Source organism: Pristiophorus japonicus, chromosome 5, assembly GCF_044704955.1.
Source record: "Pristiophorus japonicus isolate sPriJap1 chromosome 5, sPriJap1.hap1, whole genome shotgun sequence".
NCBI classification, from domain to species: domain Eukaryota; kingdom Metazoa; phylum Chordata; class Chondrichthyes; family Pristiophoridae; genus Pristiophorus; species Pristiophorus japonicus.
In genome coordinates this window covers 7,567,828-7,593,673 of record NC_091981.1, presented here as the reverse complement: position 1 = coordinate 7,593,673, position 25,846 = coordinate 7,567,828, and the positions used below count along the sequence as shown (strand labels likewise).

The 25,846-nt window shown below is 48.2% G+C and overlaps 1 protein-coding gene across 1 annotated transcript in view; it reads left to right on the top strand.

The window, feature by feature from the left end:
• The window catches only part of LOC139263736 (glutamate decarboxylase 1-like), a 79,360-nt gene that overhangs the window by 4,549 nt on the left and 48,965 nt on the right, over nt 1-25,846 (top strand). Inside the window, exons 3-7 of the mRNA XM_070879767.1 lie at nt 5,497-5,587; nt 9,326-9,438; nt 10,258-10,373; nt 15,425-15,504; nt 20,279-20,333. Of these exons, the coding sequence (XP_070735868.1) occupies nt 5,497-5,587; nt 9,326-9,438; nt 10,258-10,373; nt 15,425-15,504; nt 20,279-20,333 (455 nt within the window). The remainder of the gene's footprint in view (nt 1-5,496; nt 5,588-9,325; nt 9,439-10,257; nt 10,374-15,424; nt 15,505-20,278; nt 20,334-25,846) is intronic.

Genomic DNA, 25,846 nt, shown 5'->3' with positions numbered 1-25,846 from the left:
CTTCCCCAACATCGGGAACATTCTTCCTGCATCCAATTCCGTCAGAATTTTATATGCTTCTATGAGATCCCCTCTCTTTCTTCTAAATTCAAGTGAATATAAGCCTAGTCGATCCAGTCTTTCTTCATATGTCAGTCCTGCCATCCCGGGAATCAGTCTGGTGAACCTTCGCTGCACTCCCTCAATAGCAAGAATGTCCTTCCTCAGATTAGGAGACCAAAACTGTACACAATATTCAAGGTGTGGCCTCACCAAGGCCCTGTACAACTGCAGTAAGACCTCCCTGCTCCTGTACTCAAATCCCCTCGCTATGAAGGCCAACATGCCATTTGTTTTCTTTACTACCTGCTGTAAAATTCTAAAGGCAACTCGCGTTCCAGACGATAGTCTCCAACTAGACTGAGAAAGCTTTGGTGCGCAACACCAAAGAATCCTCTTTGCAACGGCAACAATAGCGGCAAAAATGATTTTCTCATTTGAAAACGAAGTGCATCATAATGGTTTTATTGGGCCGTAATCTGCGGCCTCTCTGGGTGCGTACGATGTGCGCGCAAGCGCTCGAAGGGGCCTCCGCGAGTTCCGCGTTTAGGCACTTACAAACACGCGCCTCCCCAGGAGAAGGGCCTTTGCGGATGGCGATTTGGGCTATTTGACCAACTCCTGTCCAGTAAATATCTGGTTTTTGCCTCTCCCAGGAGATCCCATGGCTCCGGTTGGGGTGGAGTGTAGAATGTTTCAGTGTAAGGGGTGTCGCAGTTGTGTGAGACGGACTGGTTGGGCTGGGTGCTCTTTGCCTTTCCGCCATTGTTCATAGGTTTATATGTAACCCTCAGGGCTGCTGACCGAGGGCCGTGCGGCTCTTTGTCGGCCAGCGCAGACACGATGGGCCAAAATGGTCCTCTTCTGCGCTGTAAATATCTATGTTTCTATGTTTCAAACTCTTACGCCTGGTAAAAGCAGATGTAAGGCCAGCTTTAACCAGCGTAAGAGTTTTAAAAGATAGAAGCATTACATTTTATCGCTAATTTTTATAATAAAAACACTGTCCTTTAAGGTAAGTTTATTTTAACCCTATTAAAACATTCTTAAAACATTTTCAAAAAAAATAAATGTTTTCCTAAAACATTTCATTAAGTTCAATTTCAATTTATTTAAAATAAGTGAGGTGCTTTTGAAAACATTTATGTGTTATGTTTCAGTGTTTCTGGGCATATTCTCATTGATAGTAATGGGCGCTTGGTACAAACGGAGCTCACCATTATTATCGATGAGAATACTCCATGCTCATTGGTGGTTCCGGCCCATGTGATCCCAGGATGCCCGTACGCACCTGGGATACATGGGCCTCTGTGCTGGGCCTCGCATCTAGGTCTCGGAGCGCGAGTGTTCGTTCCTCCGGGACCACCCGGCACATTCGTTAAAAAAATTCCGGTCAGAGGCGTCCTCCCACGGGAAGCCTCCGACCGCAATTTCTGGCCCAATGAGTTAGCACTGATGCAATGGACTTTCCAGGCTTTTACATAGAATTCACAACTCAGAAACAGGCCATTCGGCCCGACTAGTCCCTACCGGACTAGTTTATGCTCCACACGAGCCTCTTCTCACCCATCTTCACCCCACCCAATCAGCAGAATCTTCTATTCCCTTCTCCCTCGTGTGTTTATCTCGCCTCTCCCGCTTAAATCGATCTACCTCAACTACTCCTTGTGATGGCAAGTTCCGCATTCTAACATAAGAACATAAGAAATAGGAGCAGGAGTTGGCCATACAGCCCCTCGAGCCTGCTCCGCCATTCAATAAGATCATGGCTGATCTGATCATGGGCTCAGCTCCACTTTCCTGCCCGCTCCCCATAACCCTTTATTCCCTTATCACCCAAAAATCTGTCTATCTCCACCTTAAATATATTCAATGACCCAGCCGCCACAGCTCTCTGGAGCAGAGAATTCCACAGATTTACAACCCTCTGAGAAAAGAAATTCCTCCTCATCTCAGTTTCAAATGGGCGGCCCCTTATTCTGAGACTATGTCCCCTAGTTTTAGTTTCCCCTATGAGTGGAAACATCCTCTCTGCATCCACCTTGTTGAGCCCCCTCAGAGAGAACCACTCTCTGAATTCCGTTATTGGATTTATTAACAACTGCATTATATTTATGGCCCTTGGTTTTGGACTTCCCAGGAGTGGGAACATCTTCTCTACGTCTACTCTATCCAACCCCTTCATAATTGTAAAGACCTCTATCAGGTTACCTCTCAGTTTTCACTTTTCTAGCGAAAAGCCTGTTCCCTTTCCTGATGGTTATATCCTCTCAGTTCTGGCATCATCCGTATAAAAATTCTTTGCACCTACTCCAGTACCTCTATATCCGTGTAATAATATGGAGACCCAGAACTGCTCCCAGTGCTCCCAGTGTGGTCTAACTGAGTTTACATACAAATTTCACATAACTTCTCTGCTTTTCAATTTTATTCCTCTAGAAATGAACCCCAGTGTTTTGTTTGCAGTTTTATGGCTTTATTAATCTGCGTTGCTACGTTGAATGATTGTGTATCTGCAAACCTAGAGTCTTTGGCCCCTCTACCATTTATTCTTTAAAGGAAAGTGGAGTGCAGTCACTGTTGTAATGTAGGAAACGCGGCAGCCAACTTGCACACAGCAAGCTCCCAAGGTCCCGTCTGCTCTCAGGTGGACGTAATCGATCCCGTGGCACTATTGCGAAGAAGAGCAGGGGAGTTATCCCTCAATCAGCATAATATAAGGAAAGGGACTAGTTTAGCCTGCTTATTTCTCCTACCAAAATGCATCACCTCACACTTGTCTATATTGAAATTCATTTGCCAATTACCCACCCATCCTGCAAGTTAACTCACGTTTTTTTTTCCAGTGGGAAGCCTACTGTTCCATCCTCTCTACAGCCGTGGCTCAGTGGGCAGCACCCTCACCTCTGAGTCAGAAAGTTGTGGGTTCAAGTCCCACTCCAGGGACTTGAGCATAACAATCTAGGCTGACACTCCCAGTGCAGTGCTGAGGGAGTGCGGCACTGTCGGAGGTGCCGTCTTTTGGATGAGACGTTAAACTGAGGCCCCGTCTCCTCTCTCAGGTGGATGCAAAAGATCTCATGGCCGCTATATCGAAGAAGAGCAGGGGAGTTATCCCCGGTGTCCTGGGGCCAATATTTATCCCTCAGTCAACATCACTAAAAAAACAGATTATCTGCTCATTATCACATTGCTGTGTGTGGGAGCTTGCTGTGTGCAAATTGGCTGCCGCGTTTCCCACATTACAACAGTGACTACACTCCAAAAGTACCTCATTGGCTGTAAAGCATTTTGGGACATCCGGTGGTCATAAAAGGCGCTAGATAAATGCAAGTCTTTCTTCTATTCTCTTTGTTAACCTGCTTTGCTACGTTGAATGATTGTGTATCTGCGACCCTCAAGCTCATTGCTCCTCTACCTCATTGGGACTCTTAATTTCCAAGGAGTAGATTGTCCTCCTTAATGCTCCTACCAAAATGCACCACCTCACACTTGTCTATATTGAAACAAAAGCGAAATGCTGCGGATGCTAGAATCGGAACTAAAAGCAGAAAATGCTGGAAATAGTCAGCGGGTCAGGCAACATTTGTGGACAGAGAAACAGAGTTCACGTTTCAGGTCTGTGACCCTCGTCGGAACTGGAAAAGTTTGAGAAGTAACAGATTCTTAAGGAAGTGCAGGGGGCAGAGAAAGGGGGAGGGGAGGACAGAACAAAAGGGAAGGTCTGTGATAGGGTGGAAGGCAGGAGAGATTAGAGAGACAAAAGGGGCGATGGGAAAAAAGGAGAGGGTAATGGCACAAGTTCGGAAACAAAAGATGAGTCTAGATAGGGGGTGAATATCATCACCTGCTGCCCTGGGAAACAGAGAAAAAAACCGACTGGGGGGGTATGTAAAAAAAAAACGGAGGAAAGGGAAAAAGAATATGGGCAGAGGTGAAATTGTTGAACTCGATGTTGAATCCAGAAGGCTAAAGGGAAGTTATATTGGAATTCATTTGCCAATTAACCGCCCGTCCTGTAAGTTCATTCACGTTTGTTTCCAGAGCTGCACACTGGGGCGAGGTCTAGCTTTCTCTTGCATCCATCCTCCTACACTGCACGATCTCTGTGTTCCCCTGCCCTCTGCAGCGTAGACCACAGTCATGCCTCGCTGCATCGCTGCCGATCTCCGGATTGCGGTCCCGGCGTTGCCTTCTGAATTTTGGTGGGTGCAGCAAAGCAGCGACGGTCTCACAGAATGCTGCCAGTATAAAGAGGCATGGGGGGGGGGTGGGGGGGGAGGGGTAGGGGGGACTTCAACCCCCAAAAATGGGGGGGGTTGGGAAGTTAACTAAGACCGCCGAATTCCACCACCGTAACATCGCCCGTCTCCGCCTTTACCTCAACTCATCCGCTGCTAAAGCCCTCATCCATGCCTTTGTTACCTCTAGACTTGACTATTCCAAGCATTCCTGGACGGCCTCCCACATTCTAACCTACGTAAATCAGAGGTGATCCAAAACTCGGCTGCCCACGTCCTAACTCGCACCGAGTCCCGCTCACCCATCACCCCCTGTGCTCGCTGCCCCGTGTCCTAACTCGCACCAAGTCCCGCTCACCCATCACCCGCTGTGCTCGCTGCCCCGTGTCCTAACTCGCACCGAGTCCCGCTCACCCATCACCCTGTGCTCGCTACCCCGTGTCCTAACTCGCACCAAGTCCCGCTCACCCATCACCCGCTGTGCTCGCTGTCCCGTGTCCTAACTCGCACCGAGTCCCGCTCACCCATCACCCACTGTGCTCGCTGCCCCGTGTCCTAACTCGCACCGAGTCCCGCTCACCCATCACCCACTGTGCTCGCTGCCCCGTGTCCTAACTCGCACCGAGTCCCGCTCACCCATCACCCGCTGTGCTCGCTGCCCCGTGTCCTAACTCGCACCGAGTCCCGCTCACCCATCACCTGCTGTGCTCGCTGCCCCGTGTCCTAACTCGCACCAAGTCCCGCTCACCCATCACCCGCTGTGCTCGCTGACCTACATTGGCTCCCAGTAAAGCAACTCCTCTCAATTCTTCTAAACTCCAATGAGTATAGGCCCAACCTACTCAACCTTTCCTTATAAGTCAACCCTCTCATCCCCGGAATCAACCTAGTGAACCTTCTCTGAACAGCTTCCAAAGCAAGTATTTGTCTCATAATAGCCCTGTGAAGTGCTTTGTGATATTTCACGGTGTTAAAGGTGCTATATAAATGCAATTTATTGTTGTTGTTAGCGGTGCTAGAAATTACGTAGCATGCCTTGACAGATCGCAAGTTCCGGGTTCTCGCGTACGAGCGGCGCGTGCATAAACCGAGAAGGTGCGGGGCCTTTCTGAAGGATTAGGGCAGTTGAAGACACCGCAATTTCTGCTCCCCAATATTGCAGTAAGGTTCACGACACATATACATATATATATATATATATACTTTCCTTCTGCAGGTCACCCCCGCTTCTTCAATCAGCTCTCCTGTGGTCTGGACGTTATTGGGTTAGCAGGCGAATGGCTGACTGCCACAGCCAACACCAACATGTAAGTGCCGCTTTATGCACAATCACATTGGAAAAACAACAGAGAAAATACCTTACTGTTCAAAACACAACATGCTGCAAAGTTCAGCACATTGAATCATAGAACGATTCTAGCAGAGAAGGAGGCCATTCGGCACGTCGGGCCTGTGCCGGCTCTCTGCAAGAGCCCCTCAGCCAGTCCCGCTCCCCCCCTAGCCCTGCAATTGTTCAGGTATTTATCCAACTCCCTTTTGAAGGCCACCATTGAATCCGTTTCCACCACCTTAAATCTGTGTCCTCTGGTTCCCGACCCTTCCGCCAATGGGAACAGTTTCTCTCGATCTACTCTGTCCAGACCCCTCATGGTTTTGAACACCTCGATCAAATCTCCTCTCAACCTTACATAAGAACATAAGAAATAGGAGCAGGAGTAGGCTATAAGGCCCCTCGAGCCTGCTCCGCCATTCAATAAGATCATGGCTGATCTGATCATGGACTCAGGTCCACTTCCCCGCCCGTTCCCCAAAGCCCCTTATCCCCTTATCGTTAAAGAATCTGTCTAAGGAGAACAACCCCGGCTTCTCCAGTCTATCCACGTTACTGAAGTCCCTCATCCCTGGAACCATTCTCGTCAATCTTTTCTGCGTCCTCTCTAAGGCCTTCACATCCTTCCTAAAGTGTGGTGCCCAGAATTGGACACAATACTCCAGTTGAGGCCGAACCAGTGTTTTATACAGGTTCATCATAACTTCCTTGCTGTTGTACTCTCTGCATTTATGTATGAAGCCCAGGATCCCGTAAGCCTTTTTAACCACCTGTCACCTTCACGATTTGTGCACATTTACCCCCAGGTCTCTCTGTCTGTGTATCCCCTTTCAAATTGTACCCTTTAATTTACATTGCCTCTCCTTGTTCTTTCCACCAAAATATAGCCCCGCACATTTATTTCCTTCAGGTACTTACCCAACTCCCTTTTGAAAGCCGTGATTGAGTCTGCCTCCACCACCCTCTCAGGCAGCGTGCTCCAGATCCTAACCACTCGCTGCGTAAAAACGTTTTCCCTCGTGTCGCCTTTGGTTCTTCTGCCAATCGCCTTAAATCTGTGTCCTCTGGTTCCCGACCCTTCCGCCAATGGGAACAGTTTCTCTCTCAATCTACTCTGTCCAGACCCTCATGATTTTGAACACCTCGATCAAATCCCCTCTCAAACTTCTCTGCTCCAAGGAGAACAATCCCTCCAACGAGATCAGGCAGTAACGTGAGAAACAGAGTTAACGCTGCAGGTCGTGGGTTTGGGAGGTGCTGCCGAAGAAGCCTTGGCGAGTTGCTGCAGTGCATCTTGTAGATGGTGCACACTGCAGCCACGGTGCGCCGGTGGTGGAGGGAGTGAGTGTTGAAGGTGGTGGATGGGGGGCCAATCAAGCGGGCTGCTTTGTCCTGGATGGTGTTGAGCTTCTTGAGTGTTGTTGGAGCTGCACTCATCCAGGCAACTGGAGAGTATTCCATCACATAAACATAAGAACATAAGAATTAGGAACAGGAGTAGGCCATCTAGCCCCTCGAGCCTGCTCCGCCATTTAATAAGATCATGGCTGATCTGATCATAGACTCAGCTCCACTTACCCGCCCGTTCCCTGTAACCCTTAATTCCGTTATTGGTTAAAAATCTATCTATCTGTGACTTGAAAACATTCAATGAGCTAGCCTCAACTGCTTCCTTGGGCAGAGAATTCCACAGATTCACAACCCTCTGGGAGAAGAAATTCCTTCTCAACTCGGTTTTAAATTAGCTCCCCCGTATTTTGAGGCTGTGCCCCCTAGTTCTAGTCTCCCCGACCAGTGGAAACAACCTCTCCGCCTCTATCTTGTCTATCCCTTTCACTATTTTAAATGTTTCTATAAGATCACCCCTCATCCTTCTGAACTCCAACGAGTAAAGACCCAGCCTACTCAATCTATCATCATAAGGTAACCCCCTCATCTCCGGAATCAGCCTAGTGAATCGTCTCTGGAGCCCTTCCAAAGCCAGTATATCCTTCCTTAAGTAAGTAATCACACCCCTGACTTGTGCCTTGTAGATGGTGAAATGGCTTTGGGGAGTCAGGAGGTGAGACACTCGCCGCAGAATACCCAGCCTCTGACCTGCTCTTGTTGCCACAGTATTTATGTGGCTGGTCCAGTTAAGTTTCTGGTCAATCGTGACCCCTAGGATGTTGGTGGTGGGTGATTCGGTGATGGTAATGCCATTGAATGTCAAAGGGAAGTGGTTAGACTTGCTCTTGTTGGACATAGTCATTGCCTGGCACTTGTGTGGCTCGGATGATATTTGCCACTTATCAGCCCAAGCCCGAATGTTGTCCAGGTCTTGCTGCATGTGGAAATAGACTGCTCCATTATCTGAGGAATTGCAAATGGCATTGAACACTATGCAGTCATCAGCGAACAACCCCACTTCTGATCCTATGATGGAGGGATGGTCATTGATGAAGCAGCTGAAGATGGTTGGGCCGAGGGGACTGCCCTGAGGAATTCCTGCAGCGATGTCATAAGAACATAAGAACATAAGAAATAGGAGCAGGATAGGCCATACGGCCCCTCGAGCCTGCTCCGCCATTTAATAAGATCATGGCTGATCTGATCATAGACTCAGCTCCACTTCCCCGCCCGCTCCCCATTACCCCTTATCCCCTTATCGTTTAAGAAACTGTCTGTTTCAGTCTTAAATTTATTCAATGTCCCAGCCTCCACAGCTCTCTGAGGCAGCGAATTCCACAGATTTACAACCCTCTGAGAGAAGAAATGTCACCTCGTCCCAGTTCTAAATGGGCGGCCCCTTATTCTAAGACCATGCCCTCTAGTTCTAGTCTCCCCCATCAGTGGAAACATCCTCTCTGCATCCACTTTGTCAAGCCCCCTCATAATCTTATACGTTTCAATTCTTCTCATACTTCTGAACTCCAATGAGTAGGGGCTCAACCTACTCAACCTTTCCTCATAAACCAACCCTCTCATCTCCGGAATCAACCTAGTGAAGCTTCTCTGAACTGCCTCTAAAGCAAGTATATCCTTTCGTAAATATGGAAACCAAAACTGCACGCAGTATTCCAGGTGTGGCCTCACCAATACCCTGAACAAATGACAAATGTAGCAAGACTTCCCTGCTTTTATACTCCATCCCCTTTGCAATAAAGGCCAAGATTCCATTGGCCTTCCTGATCACTTGCTGTACCTGCATACTAACCTTTTGTGTTTCATGCACAAGTACCCCCAGGTCCCGCTGTACTGCAGCACTTTGCAATCTTTCTCCATTTAAATAATTACTTGTTTTTTGATTTTTTTCTGCCAAAGTGCATGACCTCACACTTTCCAACATTATACTCCATCTGCCAAATTCTTGCCCACTCACTAAACCTGTCTATGTCCTTTTGCAGATTTTGTGTCCTCCCCACTCATTGCTTTTCCTCCCATCTTTGTATCATCAGCAAACTTGGATACGTTACACTCAGTCCCTTCTTCCATGTCGTTAATATAGATTGTAAATAGTTGGGGTCCTAGCACTGATCCCTGGGGCCTCTGCACTCCTTTGCACTCTGTATGATTCCAGCCAGTGGAGCGTTTTGCCCTGATTCCCATTGACGTCAATGACTCTTGGTCATCCGATTAACTTTGCCTGTTGAATATCCCGAGCACTAACTTAGTTGAGTTTAAAAGCAATTTATTGCCCCGTATTCTCATTGGTGTTTTTTTTATTTTGAAATAGGTTCACATATGAAATTGCTCCAGTGTTCATCACCATAGAAGAAATCCTTTTGAAGAAAATGTTTAGAATGGTTGGATGGTCACATCATGAAGCAGACGGCATTTTTTTACCTGGTAGATTTGTCAAAAGCATGAGAGTGTCTATAGTTATTATAGAGATTTTTCCAGTGGGATTTCACAGGCCCAACACTGCCTGCATTGAGTTACAGTGTCTGTCTGAGACAAAAGTGCACCGACCTAACAATGGCTCAATGGGCAGAACCCTTGTCTCTGAGTCAGAAGTCTGTGGGTTCGAGTCTCACTCCTGAGACTTGAGCACAAAAAAAAATCTCGGCTGATGCTCCTAGTGCAGTGCTGAGGGAGCACAGCACTGTCGGAGGTGTCGTCTTTTGGATGAGACATTAAACTGAGGCCCCATCTGCTCTCTCAGGTGGGTGTAATGCTTCAGTGCAGTGTTGAGGGAGCGTTGCATTGACGGAAGTGTTGTCTTTTGGATGGGACGTTAAACCGAGGCCCTGTTTGCTCTCTCGGATAGATGTAAAAAATCCCCTGGCACTATTTCGAAGAAGGGGATTTTTAACCATTGGGTCATTGAATATATTTAAGGCGGAGATAGGCAGATTTTTGAGCGATAAGGGAGTAAAGGGTTATGGGGAGCGGGCTGGGAAAGTAGAGCTGAGTCCATGATCAGATCAGCCATGATCTTATTGAATGACGGAGCAGGCTCGAGGGGCCGTATGGCCTACTCCTGCTCCTATTTCTTACGTTCTCGGGGTAAAGAAAGTACCTTTACTTTTGGAACTGGAAGAAAATATGTTCAGAATCTATTTCCATGTTGATGTGAGAGAGATCGTTGGCACAGTACAGAGAGGAAAAACTGGTGTATTCCTGAGAGTTTTGGCATCAGCATCCAAACATGTCTCTGTTTTATAGGAGGGGCCATGTCGAACCTGTACAGCATTCTGGTCGCTCGCTACAAGCGCTTTCCTGAAGTGAAGACACAAGGGGTAGCCAGCCTGCCCAGATTGGTCTTATTTACTTCACAACTCGTAAGTATTTGGAACTGTAAAATAAAAACATGGACTGCAATTTTATCCGAAAAGGAACCTCATGCAACAACAACAACAACAATTATTTATATAGCGCCTTTAACGCCTTCACAGCAGTGTTATAAAACAAAACAAATACATTTGACACCGAGATGCATAAGAAGCAATTAGGACAGGTGGTCAAAGAAGTAGGTTTTAAGGAGCGTCTTGAAGGAGGAAAGGAGAGGTAGAGAGGCGGAGAGGTTTAAGCAGGGAGTTCCAGAGCTTGGGGCCCAGGCAACAGAAGGCACGGCCACCGATGGTGGAGCGATTATAATCAGGGATGGGCAAGAGGTAGGGAGGGGTTTGAAAACAAGGATGAGAATTTTGAATTCGAGGCAGGAGCCAATGTTGGTTAGTGAGCACGGCGGGGGGGTGATGGGTGAGCGGGACTCGGTGCGAGTTAGGACATGGGCAGCGAGCACAGGGGGTGATGGGTGAGCGGGACTTGGTGCGAGTTAGGATATGGGCAGCGAGCACAGGGGGTGATGGGTGAGCGGGACTTGGTGCAAGTTAGGACACGGGGCAGCGAGCACAGGGGGTGATGGGTGAGTGGGACTCGGTGCGAGTTAGGACATGGGCAGCGAGCACAGGGGATGATGGGTGAGCGGGACTTGGTGCGAGTTAGGACATGGGCAGCGAGCACAGGGGGTGATGGGTGAGCGGGACTTGGTGCGAGTTAGGACATGGGCAGCGAGCACAGGGGGTGATGGGTGAGTGGGACTCGGTGCGAGTTAGCACACGGGCTGCTAGTTTTGGATGACTTCAAGTTTACGTAGGGTAGAGTGTGGGAGGCCAGCCAGGAATACATTGGAGTGGTCAAGTCTAGAGGTAACAAAGGCAAGAGTGAGGGTTTATGCAGCAGATGAGTGAGGCAGGGGCGGAGACGGCCGATGTTACAGAGGTGGCATTAGGCGGTTTTAGTTATGCTGTGGATATGTGGCCGAAAGTTCATTTCATGGTCAAATATGACACCAAGGTTGTGAACAGTGTGGTCTGGCCTCAGACAGGTTCTAGGGAAATAGGGGTCAAGTGATGGCTCTTAGACCACAATGTACGTTGACCTCTGTTCAACCTACACTACTTTGTGAATAATGTTATGAGGGGCCAGGATAGATTGGATAGCAAGGGCCTATTTCCCTTAGCAGAGGGGTCAATAACCAGGGGGCATAGATTTAAAGTGATTGGCAGTAGGTTTAGAGGGGAGTTGAGGAGAACTTTTTTCATCCAGAGGGTGGGGGTCTGGAACTCGCTGCCTGAAAGGGTGGTAGAGGCAGAAACCCTCATGGCATTTAAAAACTACTTGGATATTGTAATGTATTTGCTTCATGGGTTCTTTGCTTAAGAATTCATAGCAACACATTGCTATTAAGAACTAGTTGGTTTATTAACAAAGGTTGAACAATCACACGACACATTACCAGTTCATCCACCGGGCTCACAACTGCATATCTCATCGTGGATCCCCCGAACCCAACTGGCTGGGGTTTTATTGAGTCTTGTGAACATCACGTGACTGGCTAAGCCACTCCCAACTCAACAGCTCTAGAACTATTTTGTGTAAAACCATAAATCAAGCGCCCCTTTATTAAACGTAGGTCCCTTGCAGTCAGAATCAGGTGAATTTATAATGGGGAACAAAGAAATGGCAGATCAATTGAACAATTACTTTGGTTCTGTCTTCACGAAGGAAGACACAAATAACCTTCCGGATATAGTAGAGGACCGAGGGTCTAGTGAGAAGGAGGAACTGAAGGAAATTCTTATTAGTCAGGAAATTGTGTTAGGGAAATTAATGGGATTGAAGGCCGATAAATCCCCAGGGCTTGGTAGTCTGCATCCCAGAGTACTTAAGGAAGTGGCCCTAGAAATAGTGGATGCATTGGTGATCATTTTCCAACAGTCTATCGACTCTGGATCAATTCTGATGGACTGGAGGGTAGCTAATGTAACACCACTGTTTAAGAAAGGAGGGAGAGAGAAAACAGGTGATGATAGACTGGTTAGCCTGACATCAGTAGTGGGGAAAATGTTGGAATCAATTATTAAAAATGAAATAGCAACGCATTTGGAATTTGGAAAGCAGTGACAGGATTGGTCCAAGTCAGCATCGATTTATGAAAGGGAAATCATGCTTGAAAAATCTTCCAGAATTTTTTGAGGATGTAACTAGTAGACTGGACAAGGGAGAACCAGTGAATGTGGTGTATTTGGACTTTCAAAAGGCTTTTGACAAGGTCCCACACAAGAGATTGGTGTCCAAAATTAAAGCACATGGTATTGGGGTTAATGTATCGATGTGGATAGAGAACTGGTTGGCAGACAAGAAGCAGAGAGTCGGGATAAACGGGTCCTTTTCAAAATGGCAGGCAGTGACTAGTGGGGTGCCGCAGGGCTCAGTGCTGGGAGCCCAGCTATTTAAAATATACATCAATGATTTAGATGAAGGAATTGAGTGTAATATCTCCAAGTTTGCAGATGACACTAAGCTGGGTGGTGGTGTGAGCTGTGAGGAGGATGCTAAGAGGCTGCAGGGTGACTTGGACAGGTTAGGTGAGTGGGCAAATACATGGTAGATGCAGTATAATGTGGATAAATGTGAGGTAATCCACTTTGGTGGCAAAAACACAAAGGCAGAATATTATCTGAATGGCGGCAGATTAGAAAAGGGGAGGTGCAACGAGACCTGGGTGTCATGGTACATCAGTCATTGAAAGTTGGCATGCAGGTACAGCAGGCAGTGAAGAAGGCAAATGGCATGTTGGCCTTCACAGCTAGGGGATTTGAGTATAGGAGCAGGGAGGTCTTACTGCAGTTGTACAGGGCCTTGGTGAGGCCTCACCTGGAATATTGTGTTCAGTTTTGGTATCCTAATCTGAGGAAGGACATTCTTGCTATTGAGGGAGTGCAGCGAAAGTTCACCAGACTGATTCCCGGAATGGCAGGACTGACATATGAGGAGAGACTGAATCGACTAGGCCTGTATTCACTGGAGTTTAGAAGGATAGAAACATAGAAACATGGAAAATAGGAGCAGGAGTAGGCCATTCGGCCCTTCGAGCCTGCACCACCATTCAATAAGATCATGGCTGATCATTCACCTCAGTACCCCTTTCCTGCTTTCTCTCCATACCCCTTGATCCCTTTAGCCATAAGATGAGAGGGGATCTCATAGAAACATATACAATTCTGACGGGACTGGACAAGTTAGATGCAGGAAGAATGTTCCCGATGTTGGGGAAGTCCAGAACCTGTCTAAGGATAAGGGGTAAGACATTTAGGACTGAGATGAGGAGAAACTTATTCACTCAGAGAGTTATTAACCTGTGGAATTCTCTACCGCAGAGAGTTGTTGATGCCAGTTCGTTGGATATATTCAAAAGGGAGTTAGATATGGCCCTTACGGCTAAAGGGATCAAGGGGTATGGAGAGAAAGCAGGAAAGGGGTACTGATGTGAATGATCAGCCATGATCTTATTGAATGGTGGTGCAGGCTCAAAGGGCCGAATGGCCTACTCCTGTAACTATTTTCTATGTTTCCAAGTTAATGGGGAGGGCACTAAAACCGACAAATAAAAAAATTAACTTTTTACCATGAATTTAAATTAAATTTAAATTTGGTTGCCGGGGGTGATGATGCACTCCAGTCCCTCCGGCGCCCACCTCTTGCGGAAGGCTGTAAGCTCAACAACTCTGCAAACCTGTCAGCATAATCACAGGCACATACATTATAGATGTACTTTTGAAGTGCCGTATCCTGCAGGGCTGCGGACCAAGAGCTGGAAAGTGGGATTAGCTCTTTGTCGGCCGGTGCGGACGCGATGGGCCGAATGGCCTCCTTCCATGCCGTAGGTTTCTGCGATTCCGATTGTACCGCCAGTTCCTGCTTCCGCCCACTAACTGTGGGTGCTGCAAGTCAGGGTGTGGCCATTTGCAACACTGCTTAACGGGATCCTCGGATACCGTGGGTGAAAGTTGGATGATGGTTTTGGAGACACCTTTTCTGGCCGTCAGGTGTGGGTTGTACACCTTAACGGACTGGAACGTTAAAGCTACTCAAAGGTGGGCGATCAGGTTGCCTGCTGCTTCACAGTAATGTTGCTTTCAATTTCTGACGGAAAATGCATCTCCCCTTTAAACTGCTCTGAAGGTCCTTGATAAACAGCAGAAATGCCCAAAGTTCTGCCTCCAAATCAGCAAATGGCATATTGGGAGTGGGTTTGATAATCGAAACTAACAATTACGAATTCTTCTGATGAGGTTATCAACAATAAAGAATTGCACGCTATAATGTATTTGCTTCATGGGTTCTTTGCTTAAGAATTCATTGCAGCACTATTGCTATTAAGAACTAGTTGATTTATTAACAAAGGTTGGACAATCACACTACACATTACCAGTTCATTCACTAGGCTCACAACTGAGTGGTGAGCCCCCTTCTTGAACCGCTGCAGTCCGTGTGATGAAGGTGCTCCCACAGTGCTGTTAGGGAGGGAGTTCCAGGATTGTGACCCAGCGACGATGAAGGAACGGCCGATATATTTCCAAGTCGGGATGGTGTGTGACTGGGAGGGGAACGTGGAGGTGGTGGTGTTCCCATGCGCCTGCTGCCCTTGTCCTTCTAGGCGGTAGAGGTCGCGGGTTTGAGAGGTGCTGCCGAAGAAGCCTTGGCGAGTTGCTGCAGTGCATCTTGTAGATGGTACACACTGCAGCCACGGTGCGCCGGTGGTGGAGGGAGTGAGTGTTGGCGCAAACCAACGGGCTAGAGTTGCGGCAACTTCTTCCGACAGTGTTTCATGAGAACCTGCTTGTTTTCTGAGCCTGCATTGCAGAGGCCAATAGAAGATGGTGAGGGTTCAAGCAGTTACTTTGCTGCGTGTGACTGAAATGAGACGTACCACTGTTCTTTGGAATATGATATTGTCATTGAACACGTTACACTGCCGTGGTTAGCACTGGTTACAGATGTTTGTTTTTCCAGATGAAATAATCACTTTTCTGATTCTCCTTAGAGCCATTATTCAATCACGAAGGCCGCCGGAGTCCTTGGCTTTGGTACGGACAATGTGATTCTGGTAAAATGCGGCGAGAGGTAGGAATCACAACCCAGTAATGCTAACTCAGTGTAAAATTATAAAATGCTCAATTGGAAAGACATGCATTTATACAGAGCCTTTCACGATCACCATATGTCCCAAAGCGCTTTACAGTCAATGAAGTATTTTTTGGCGTGTAGTCACTGTTGTAATGTAGGAAATGCTGCAGCCAATTTGCGCACAGCAAGCTCCCACTAACAACAATGTGACAATGACCAGATAATCTGTTTTTTAGTGATGTTGATTGAGGGATAAATATTGGCCCAGGACACAGGGGGTAACTCCACTGCTCTTGTTCAAGACAGCACCATGGGATCTTTTACATCCACCTGAGAGAGCAGACGGGGCCTCAGTTTAATGTCTCATCCAAAGGACGGCACCATTGACAGGGCAGCACCCCCTCAGTACTGCCCCTCCGACAGTGCGGCTCTCCTTCAGTACTGCCCCTCCGACAGTGCGACACTCCCTCAGTACTGCCCCTCCGACAGTGCGACACTCCCTCAGTACTGCCCCTCCGACAGTGCGACACTCCCTCAGTACGGCGCTCCCTCAGCACTGCCCCTCCGACAGTGCAGCGTTCCCTCAGTACTGCACTGGAGCGCCAGGTTAGAGTTATGTGCTCAAGTCTCTGGAGTGGGACTTGAACCCACAACCTTCTGACTTGGAGGAGAGGGTACTACCCACTGAGCCACGGTTGATGCAAAGGTATCCTCTTCATATAAGCTACACAAACTGTAGAGTTATAGTAAACCACTTTCTCAGGTCTGAGACTACAACATTTGGCATATTCCGAAGGGAGAGTTGGAGGATTAGCATTTATTTGGTTGCAGGGTCCTGTAATCCTAATTATAATATTACTGGTTTTCCTTCTAGTAGAATAAGAAAGAAAGAAAGAAAGAAAATAATTAATTTATATATCGCTTTTCACGACCATCGGACATCTCAAAGCGCTTAACGACCAATGAAGTACTTTCAAAATGAAGTCACTGCTGTATTGTAGGAACACTGTGACTATTTGCACTGTGTTTTTACTGCACCTGCGTCCTTTGGACTCCGCCCCCAACACCTCTCGCGCATGTGCAGACCCCTCGGACCCGAAACCGGATGTGGCTCCCCGGCGAGGCCGCATGCATAATACTGGCCTTCCGTGGGAGAGAAAACATCGGACGTAGTGGGAGAGAGAACGAGATAGCGGGCAAGAGAGAGAGAGAGAGGCGGGCGAGGGAGAGAGAGAGAGACACGGGGGGTATAGAGAGAGCAAGGGGAGCGAGAGAGAGAGAGAGAGAGACACGGGGGGTAGAGAGAGAGCGAGAGAGACACGGGGGGGGGAGAAAGAGAGAGAGCAAGGGGAGCGAGACAGAGACACGGGGCGGGGTGGAGGAGAGCGACAGACACGGGGGGTAGAGAGAGAGAGAGAGACACGGGGGGTGTGGGGGGAAGAGAGTGAGAAACAGGGGAGAGAGAGAGAAGGGAAGTGGTAGGGGGGATCGGAGGGGAGAGAAGGAACTCTGGGAAGATGAATCACGTTCTTTCAACCCCCTTTACACCCACACACATGGAAACATAGAAACATAGAAAATAGGTGCAGGAGTAGGCCATTCGGCCCTTCGAGCCTGCACTACCATTCAATAAGATCATGGCTGATCATGCAACATCAGTACCCCATTCCTGCTTTCTCTCCATACCCCTTGATCACTTTAATCGTAAGGGCCATATCTAACTCCCTTTTGAATATATCTAACGAACTGGCCTCAACAACTTTCTGTGGTAGAGAATTCAACAGGTTCACAATTCTCTGAGTGAAGAAGGTTTTCCTCATCTCGGTCCTAAATGGCTTCCCCCTTATCCTTAGACTGTGATCCCTGGTTCTGGACTTCCCCAACATTGGGAACATTCTTCCTGCATCTAACCTGTCCTGTCCTGTCAGAATTGTATATGTTTCTAGGAGATCCCCTCTCATTCTTCTAAATTCCAGTGAATATAAACCTAATCGACCCAGTCTCTCCTCAAATGTCAGTCCTGCCATCCCGGGAATCAGTCTGGTAAACTTCGCTGCACTCCCTCAATAGCAAGAATGTCCTTCCTCAGATTAGGAGACCAAAGCTGAACATAATATTCCAGGTGAGGCCTCACCGAGGCCCTGTACAACTGCAGTAAGATCTCCCTGCTCCTATACTCAAATCCCCTAGCTATAAAGGCCAACATGCCATTTGCCTTCTTCACTGCCTGCTGTACCTGCATGCCAACTTTCAATGACTGATGTACCATGACACCCAGGTCTCGTTGCCCCTCCCTTTGTCCTAATCTGCCGCCATTCAGATAATATTCTGCCTTTGTGTTTTTGCCACCAAAATGGATAACCTCACATTTATCCACATTATACTGCATCTGCCATGCGTTTGCCCACTCGCCTAACCTGTCCAAGTCACCCTGCAATCTCTTAGCGTCCTCCTCACAGCTCACACCACCACTCAGCTTAGTGTCATCTGCAAACTTGGAGATGTTACATTCTATTCTTTCATCTAAATCATTAATGTATATTGTAAATAGCTGGGGTCCCAGCACTGAGCCCTGTGGCACCCCACTAGTCACTGCCTGCCATTCTGAAAAGGACCCGTTTATCCCGACTCTCTGCTTCCGGTCTGCCAACCAGTTCTCTATCCACGTCAATACATTACCCCCAATACCATGTGCTTTAATTTTGCACACCAATCTCTTGTGTGGGACCTTGTCAGAAGCTTTTTGAAAGTCCAAATACACCACATCCACTGGTTCTCCCTTGTTCACTCAACCAGTTACATCCTCAAAAAATTTTAGAAGATTTGTCAAGCATGATTTCTCTTTCATAAATCGATGCTGACTTGGACCGATACTGTCACTGCTTTCCAAATGCGTTGCTATTTCATCTTTAATAATTGATTCCAACATTTCTCGGAAAGCTCGGTGAGTGTGTACAAGTGGGGCGGATGAAATCCAGAAGTCACGACACTGTGACTATTCACTTCATATCCAATAAACCTGTTAACAATCCGTGACCCATACACAATGCCCCATCTATGGTGGGGGGAGGGAGGGAAGTGCCGGAACTCGGGTTAGGGGTGGAAGAGTGATGCACTTGGGCTGGGATGGGGTCAGGAACTTGGGAGGCTTTTGCTGGGTTGGTGGAGATCTGGCCTCTCTGGCTTCTGAAGTCAGAATGGATCGAATTACACTTTGCAAAGTCACTCAGAACTTTGGCTGAGTGGTTCCAATCATACATTCCTGAGAAACTCCATGTAGGAATCACAGCAACCGAATTTGCTGTTTGTGGCAGCACAGCAAGCTCCCACAAGCTCCCACAAACAGCAATCTGATAATGATAATTCTAAAATTATTATGTTGATTGAGGGATAAATATTAGTCAGAACACCGGGGATAACTCCCCCTGCTCTTTTCTGAAATAGTGCCATGGGATCTTTTACATCCACCTGAGAGAGCAGACGGGGCCTCGGTTTAATGTCTCATCTGAAAAACGGCACCTCCCTCAGTACTGCCCCTCACACAGTGCGGCGCTCCCTTAGTACTGCCCCTCACACAGTGCAGCTCTCCCACACTACTGCCTCTCCGACAATGCAGCACTCCCTCAGTACTGCCCCTCCACGCTCCCTCAGTACTGCCTCTCCGATAGTGCAGCATTTCCTCAGTACTGCCCCTCCGACAGTGCAGTGCTCCCTCAGTACTGCCCCTCACACAGTGCAGCGCTGCCTCCGTACTGCCCCTCATACAGTGCAGCTCTCCCTCAGCACTGCCCCTCCGACAGTGCGGCACTCCCTCAGCACTGCCCCTCTGACAGTGCAGCTCTCCCTCAGTACTGCACTGGGAGTGTCAGCCTAGATTTTTGTGCCCAAGTCCCTGGAGTGGGGATTTGAACCCACAACTGTTCGCTCCAGTTCATCAGTCAATCTTTTCCAATTTCCCCCTACTTAGCTAGTCCAAAGTTCTTCACCATGACTGTCTTCAGGAATCATTTCCAGGAATATCCTGTGGGTGAAGAAGAGTTCACTCTGTTATATTTGCACATAGATTATTTATTTATTTCCCCACCCCTCAATTCATTTCATTGTGCCTTCCTCCTCTGCTGATCCCTCTCTAGAGGCCAAACGATAAGTGCTCCATGCAAAGCACCATCATTTTACCCATCACCCCCTGTGCTCGCTGACCTACATTGGCTCCCGGTGAAGCAACGCCTCGATTTCAAAATTCTCATCCTTGTTTTCAAATCCCTCCGTGGCCCTCGCCCCTCCTGATCTCTGTAATCTCCTCCTGCCCCACAAACCCCCGAGATATGTGCGCTCCTCTAATTCTGCCCTTTTGAACATCCCTGATTATAATCGCTCAACAATTGGTGGCCGTGCCTTCTGTTGCCTGGGCCCCAAGCTCTGGAACTCCCTCCCTAAACCTCTCCACCTCTCTCCCTCTCTTTCCTCCTTCAAGACGCTCGTTAAAACTGAGCTCTCTGACCAAGCACCTGCCCTAATATCTCCCTATGTAGCTCGGTGTCACATTTTATTTATAACGCTTCTGTGAAGCGACTTGCGACGTTTTACTATGTTAACGGCGCTATATAAATGCAATAAGTTGTTTTTGGTCTTCAGATAAGATCAAGGAATAACTGAATATTCCAGTGTCAAACCACGCAAGGGAAATCTCTATAATGTCATGAGCAGTGTAAATATGAACTCCCTTAAGCTTTTCAACTGGATCTTTATATTTCTCTAATTGTGTTCCCAGAGGGAAGATCATTTCAGCTGACTTAGAAGCAAAAATCATTGAAGCTAAAGAAAAGGTTTGTGCCTTCTATGAACTTGAATCAATATCGAATACGTATTTTTGCTGTTAATGTTTTCTTTGCTAATCAATGCATAAGAAACCAAATTTGGCACCAATCGCTTTTATGCTTGGTGCAAATACTCAGATATCTGCGCTCCTCTAATTCTGCCCTCCCGAGCATCCCTGATTATAAATTACTCAACCATCGGTGGCCGTGCCTTCTGTTGCCTGGGCCCCAAGTTCCGGAACTCCCTCCCTAATACAAAGATGGGTGGGAAAGCAAATTGTGAGGAGGACACAAACATTCTGCAAAGGGATATAGACAGGCTAAGTGTGTGGGCAAACATTTGGCAGATGGAGTATAATGTGGGAAAGTGTGAGGTTATCCACTTTGGCAGAAATAATAGAAAAGCAAATTATGATTTAAATGGAGAAAAACTGCAAAGTGCTGCAATACAGAGAGACCTGGAGGTCCTTGTGCATGAAACACAAAAGGTTAGTATGCAGGTACAGCAAGTGATCAAGATGGCAAATGGAATGTTGGCCTTTATTGCAAAGGGGGATAGAGTATAAAAACCGGGAAGTCCTGCTACAACTGTACAGGGTGTTGGTGAGGCCACACCTGGAGTACTGTGTACAGTTTTGGTCTCCGTATTTAAGGAAGGATATACTTGCATTGGAGGCTGTTCAGAGAAGGTTCACTAGGTTGATTCCGGAGATGAGGGGGTTGACTTAAGAGGAAAGGTTGAGTAGATTGGGCCTCTACACATTGGAGTTCGGAAGAATGGGAGGTGATCTTATTGAAACTTATAAGATAATGAGGGGGCTCGACAAGGTGGATGCAGAGAGGATATTTCCACATAGGGGAAACTAAAACTAGGGGACATAGTCCCAGAATCAGGGGCCGCCAATTTAAAACTGAGATGGGGAGGAATTTCTTCTCTCAGAAGGTTTTAAATCTGTGGTATTCTCTGCCCCAGAGGGCTGTGGAGGCTGGGTCATTGAATATATTTAAGGCGGAGATAGACAGATTTTTGAACAATAAGGGAGTAAAGGGTTATGGAGAGCAGGCAGGGAAGTGGAGCTGAGTCAATGATCAGATCAGCCATGATCTTATTGAATGGCGGAGCAGGTTCGAGGGGCCAAATGGTCTACTCCTGTTCCTATGTTCTTATACTGTTCCTCAGGAAACAAGATACGCTGCATTTCATCATTACAGTAAATGGACTAAAAGATGAACGTGTAAATAAGAAATAGGAACATTTGGCCCCTCGAGCCTGCTCCGCCATTCAATAAGATCATGGCTGATCTGATCATGGACTCAGTTCCACTTCCCCGCCCGCTCCCCATAACCCTTTACTCCCTTATCACTCAAAATTCTGTCTATCTCCTATTTAAATATATTCAATGACCCAGCCTCCACAGCTCTCTGGGACAGAGAATTCCACAAATTTACAACCCTCTGGGAGAAGAAATTCCTCCTCATCTCTGTTCTAAATGGGCGGCCCCTTATGCCGAGACTGTGCCCCCCTAGTTCTAGATTCCCCCACGAGGGGAAACATCCCAATAACTTAATTTTGATAACTGGCATCACAAGAGGAAATGGAGCAGCACAGAGAGATGGTTGGTTGACAGACGGAAAAACAAGAGAGTTCGGGTAAATGGCTGTGGCTCTTGGGGGAGGGTCGGAAGTGGTGCGCTCCAGGGGTCAGTGTTGGGTCCGATTTCATTCACGGGATGTGGGCGTCGCCGAAAGGCCAGTATTTATTGCCCATCCCCTAATTGCCCTCAAGGAGGTGGTGGTGAGCCGCCTTCTTAAATACAACCGAGCGTCTTGCTGGTGGCCAGTTCAGAGAGCAGTTATTGCTGTGGAGTCTGGAGTCACCTGTGGGCCAGACCGGGTAAGGGCAGCAGATTTCCGTCCCTAAAGGACGTGAGTGATAAAAAGGGAGGAAAAATCTGGGTCGTATCCGCCTCCCGTTAGCGACAACGAAGCTGGCGTTGACATCTGCTCGCGCATGCCTGGCGACCCACAGGGCGGTAAGAGGTCAGCGCGGGGTCACCGCGCGCGGCGATGATGTCACCGCTGGTTGCGGGAAGCGGCCCGGGACGCTAACCGCAAGCTCCCGGGCAATTTTCCGCGAGGCAGTAGAGCCCCTCCCCCCTTCCCCCAGGTGATAAGTCTCCTCTGCCCTGGGGTGTTAACGGGGCTATAAAAACGAGCCAAAGGTGGGGCAGAGGAAACGTTACAAGGACACCCTCAAAGAACTCCCTGATAAAGTGCAGCATCCCCACCGACACCTGGGAGTCCCTGGCCAAAGACCCGCCCTAAGTGGAGGAAGTGCATCCGGGAGGGTGCTGAGCACCTCGAGTCTCATCGCCGAGAGCATGCAGAAACCAAGCGCAGGCAGCGGAAGGAGCGTGCGGCAAACCTGTCCCACCCACCCTTTCCCTCAACCACTGTCTGTCCCACCTGTGACAGAGACTGTAATTCCCGTATTGGACTGTTCAGCCACCTAAGGACTCATTTTAAGAGTGGAAGCAGGTCTTCCTCGATTCCGATGAAAAAGGGGCAATTTCACCCCAGAGATGTTTTCTCTGTTTTGTTGTACCTGTGTGAACGATAAAGCAACTACAATATCGACAAAATGTCACCAATTTCCTTTTTCAAATTGAGAATGAAAGAAAGTACAAATAGTTCCGACAGTGAAGCTGCACAGGAAAGAACCTGTGACAAATTTCATGGGTTGTGTATTATTGAGGCTCTCGTAAGTGGACCTTACATCCTCCGCGGTCTGGAGTGCACCCTTGCTGCTATTTGTGCTGTCTACTAAAGCGCCACATAGAATCATAGAAATTTACAGCACAGAGGGAGGCCATTCGGCCCATCATGTCTGCGCCGGCCGAAAAAGAGCTTCCCAGCCTAATCCCACTTTCCAGCTCTGGTTCCATAGCCCTGTTGATTACGGCAGTTCAAGTGCACATCCAAGTACTTTTTAAATGTGCTGAGGGTTTCTGCCTCTACCACCCTTTCAGGCAGTGAGTTCCAGACCCCCACCATCCTCTGGGTGAAAACATTTCCCCTCATCCCCTCTGAACCTTCTACCAATTACTTTAAATTTAGGCCCCCTGGTTGTTGACCCCTCTGCTAAGGGAAATAGGTCCTTCCTATCCACTCTATCCAGGCCCCTCATGATTTTATACACCTCAATGAGGTCTCCCCTCAACCTCTTCTGTTCCCAAGAAAACAATCCTAGCCTATCCAATCTTTCCTCATAGTTTAGATTCTCTACTCCCGACAACATCCTCGTAAATCTCCTCTGTACCCTCTCCAGTGCAATCACGTCCTTCCTGTAATGCGGTGACCAGAACTGCACGCAGTACTCCAGCTGTGGCCTAACAAGTGTTTTATACAGTTCAAGCATAAAGCTCTTGTATTCTATGCCTTGGCCAATAAAGGCAAGCATTCTGGTATGCCTTCTTAACCACCTTATCTACCTGTCCTGCTAGCTTCAGGGATCTGTGGACCTGCACTCCAAGGGCCCTTTGTTCCTCTACACTTCTCAGTCTCCTACCATTTAATGCGTATTCCCTTGCCTTGTTAGCCCTCCCCAAATGCATTAACTCACACTTCTCCAGATTAAATTCCATTTGCCACTGTTCTGCCCACCTGACCAGTTCATTGAGATCTTCCTGCAGTCCACAGCTTTCTTCTTCATATCAATCACACAGCCGATTTTAATATCATCTGTAAACTTTTTAATCATACCCCCTATAATCAAATCTAGATCATTGATGTATGCCACAAAAAGCAAGGGACCGAGTGCTGAATCCTATGGTTATTAACCCCATGATCATATTAAATGGCAGGGCAGGCTCGAGGGGCCGAATGGCCGAATCCTGCTCCTATTTCTTTTGTTTTTTTATTGCCTTCAGGTTGTGAAGGAGATAAGCTCACGTTTTGGGTGCAGACATTTGTCAGAACATAGTTCTGGCTTGTGCGGCAGCGTCTGCATCCAATGTATTGGTCCGCGGTTTCTCTGTTGGGATTGTCGGGAATGCTGTGTGTTTGCAGCATTTTCTGTTTAAATGTTATCTTTACATTTTGGTGTCAGCCGTGGCTCAGTGGGCAGCACTCTCTCGCCTCTGAGTCAGAAGGTTGTGGGTTCAAGTCCCACTCCAGAGACTTGAGCACAAAAATCTAGGCTAACACTCCCAGTGCAGTGCTGAGGGAGTGCTGCACTGTCGGAGGGGCAGTACTGAGAGAGCACTGCACTGTCGGAGGGGCAGTACTGAGGGAGTGCTGCACTGTCAGAGGGGCAGTACTGAGGGAGTGCTGCACTGTCAGAGGGGCAGTACTGAGGGAGTGCTGCACTGTCGGAGGGGCAGTACTGAGAGAGCACTGCACTGTCGGAGGGGCAGTACTGAGGGAGTGCTGCACTGTCAGAGGGGCAGTACTGAGGGAGTGCTGCACTGTCAGAGGGGCAGTACTGAGGGAGTGCTGCACTGTCGGAGGGGCAGTACTGAGGGAGTGCTGCACTGTCAGAGGGGCAGTACTGAGGGAGCGCTGCACTGTCGGAGGGGCAGTACTGAGAGAGCACTGCATTGTCGGAGGGGCAGTACTGAGGGAGTGCTGCACTGTCAGAGGGGCAGTACTGAGGGAGTGCTGCACTGTCGGAGGGGCAGTACTGAGGGACAGTTGCATTGTTGGAGGGGCAGTACTGAGGGAGCGCCGCACTGTCGGAGGGGCAGTACTGAGGGAGCGCCGCACTGTCGGAGGGGCAGTACTGAGGGACAGTTGCATTGTTGGAGGGGCAGTACTGAGGGAGCGCCGCACTGTCGGAGGGGCAGTACTGAGGGAGCGCCGCACTGTCGGAGGGGCAGTACTGAGGGACAGTTGCACTGTTGGAGGTGCCGTCTTTTGGATGAGACGCTAAACCGAGGCCCCGTCTGCTCTCTCAGGTGGACGTAAAAGATCCCATGGCACTATATCGAAGAAGAGCAGGGGAGTTATCCCCGGTGTCCTGGGGACTAATATTTATCCCTCAATCAACATCAGTTTATCTGGTTATTATCACATTGCTGTTTGTGGGAGCTTGTAGTGCACAAACTAACTGCTGCATTTCCCACAATACCACAGTGACTACTTTATGTCTTGGATAAAGAGTCAGACTAGATACTGCAAGCTCAAAGTAAGTGTGACAGTAGTCCAGCCTGTGAGACCTCCTTATATACAGGTGCTCCCAAGGGATTGTGGGATCCCTTGGAATGCCAGGGGATAAGCCCTCTGGTGGTTAGACATGGTAATTACAGGTTTACATACATAACAACACTCTCCCCCCCAAAGTCAATGGTGTAACTATTTACAAGGTGAGTCGATCTGGGTCCTTCCTTTCCCTGGTTGATCGTCTCGGTGCAAATGCTGGTGTTTGTGAGTCGTTTGTTGGGCCCTCGCTGGGCTGCTGTGCAGCTGGCCTTGCTGGACTGCTGGGGCTGGTGAGTCCTGCTGGGCTGCTGCGGGTGATGGGT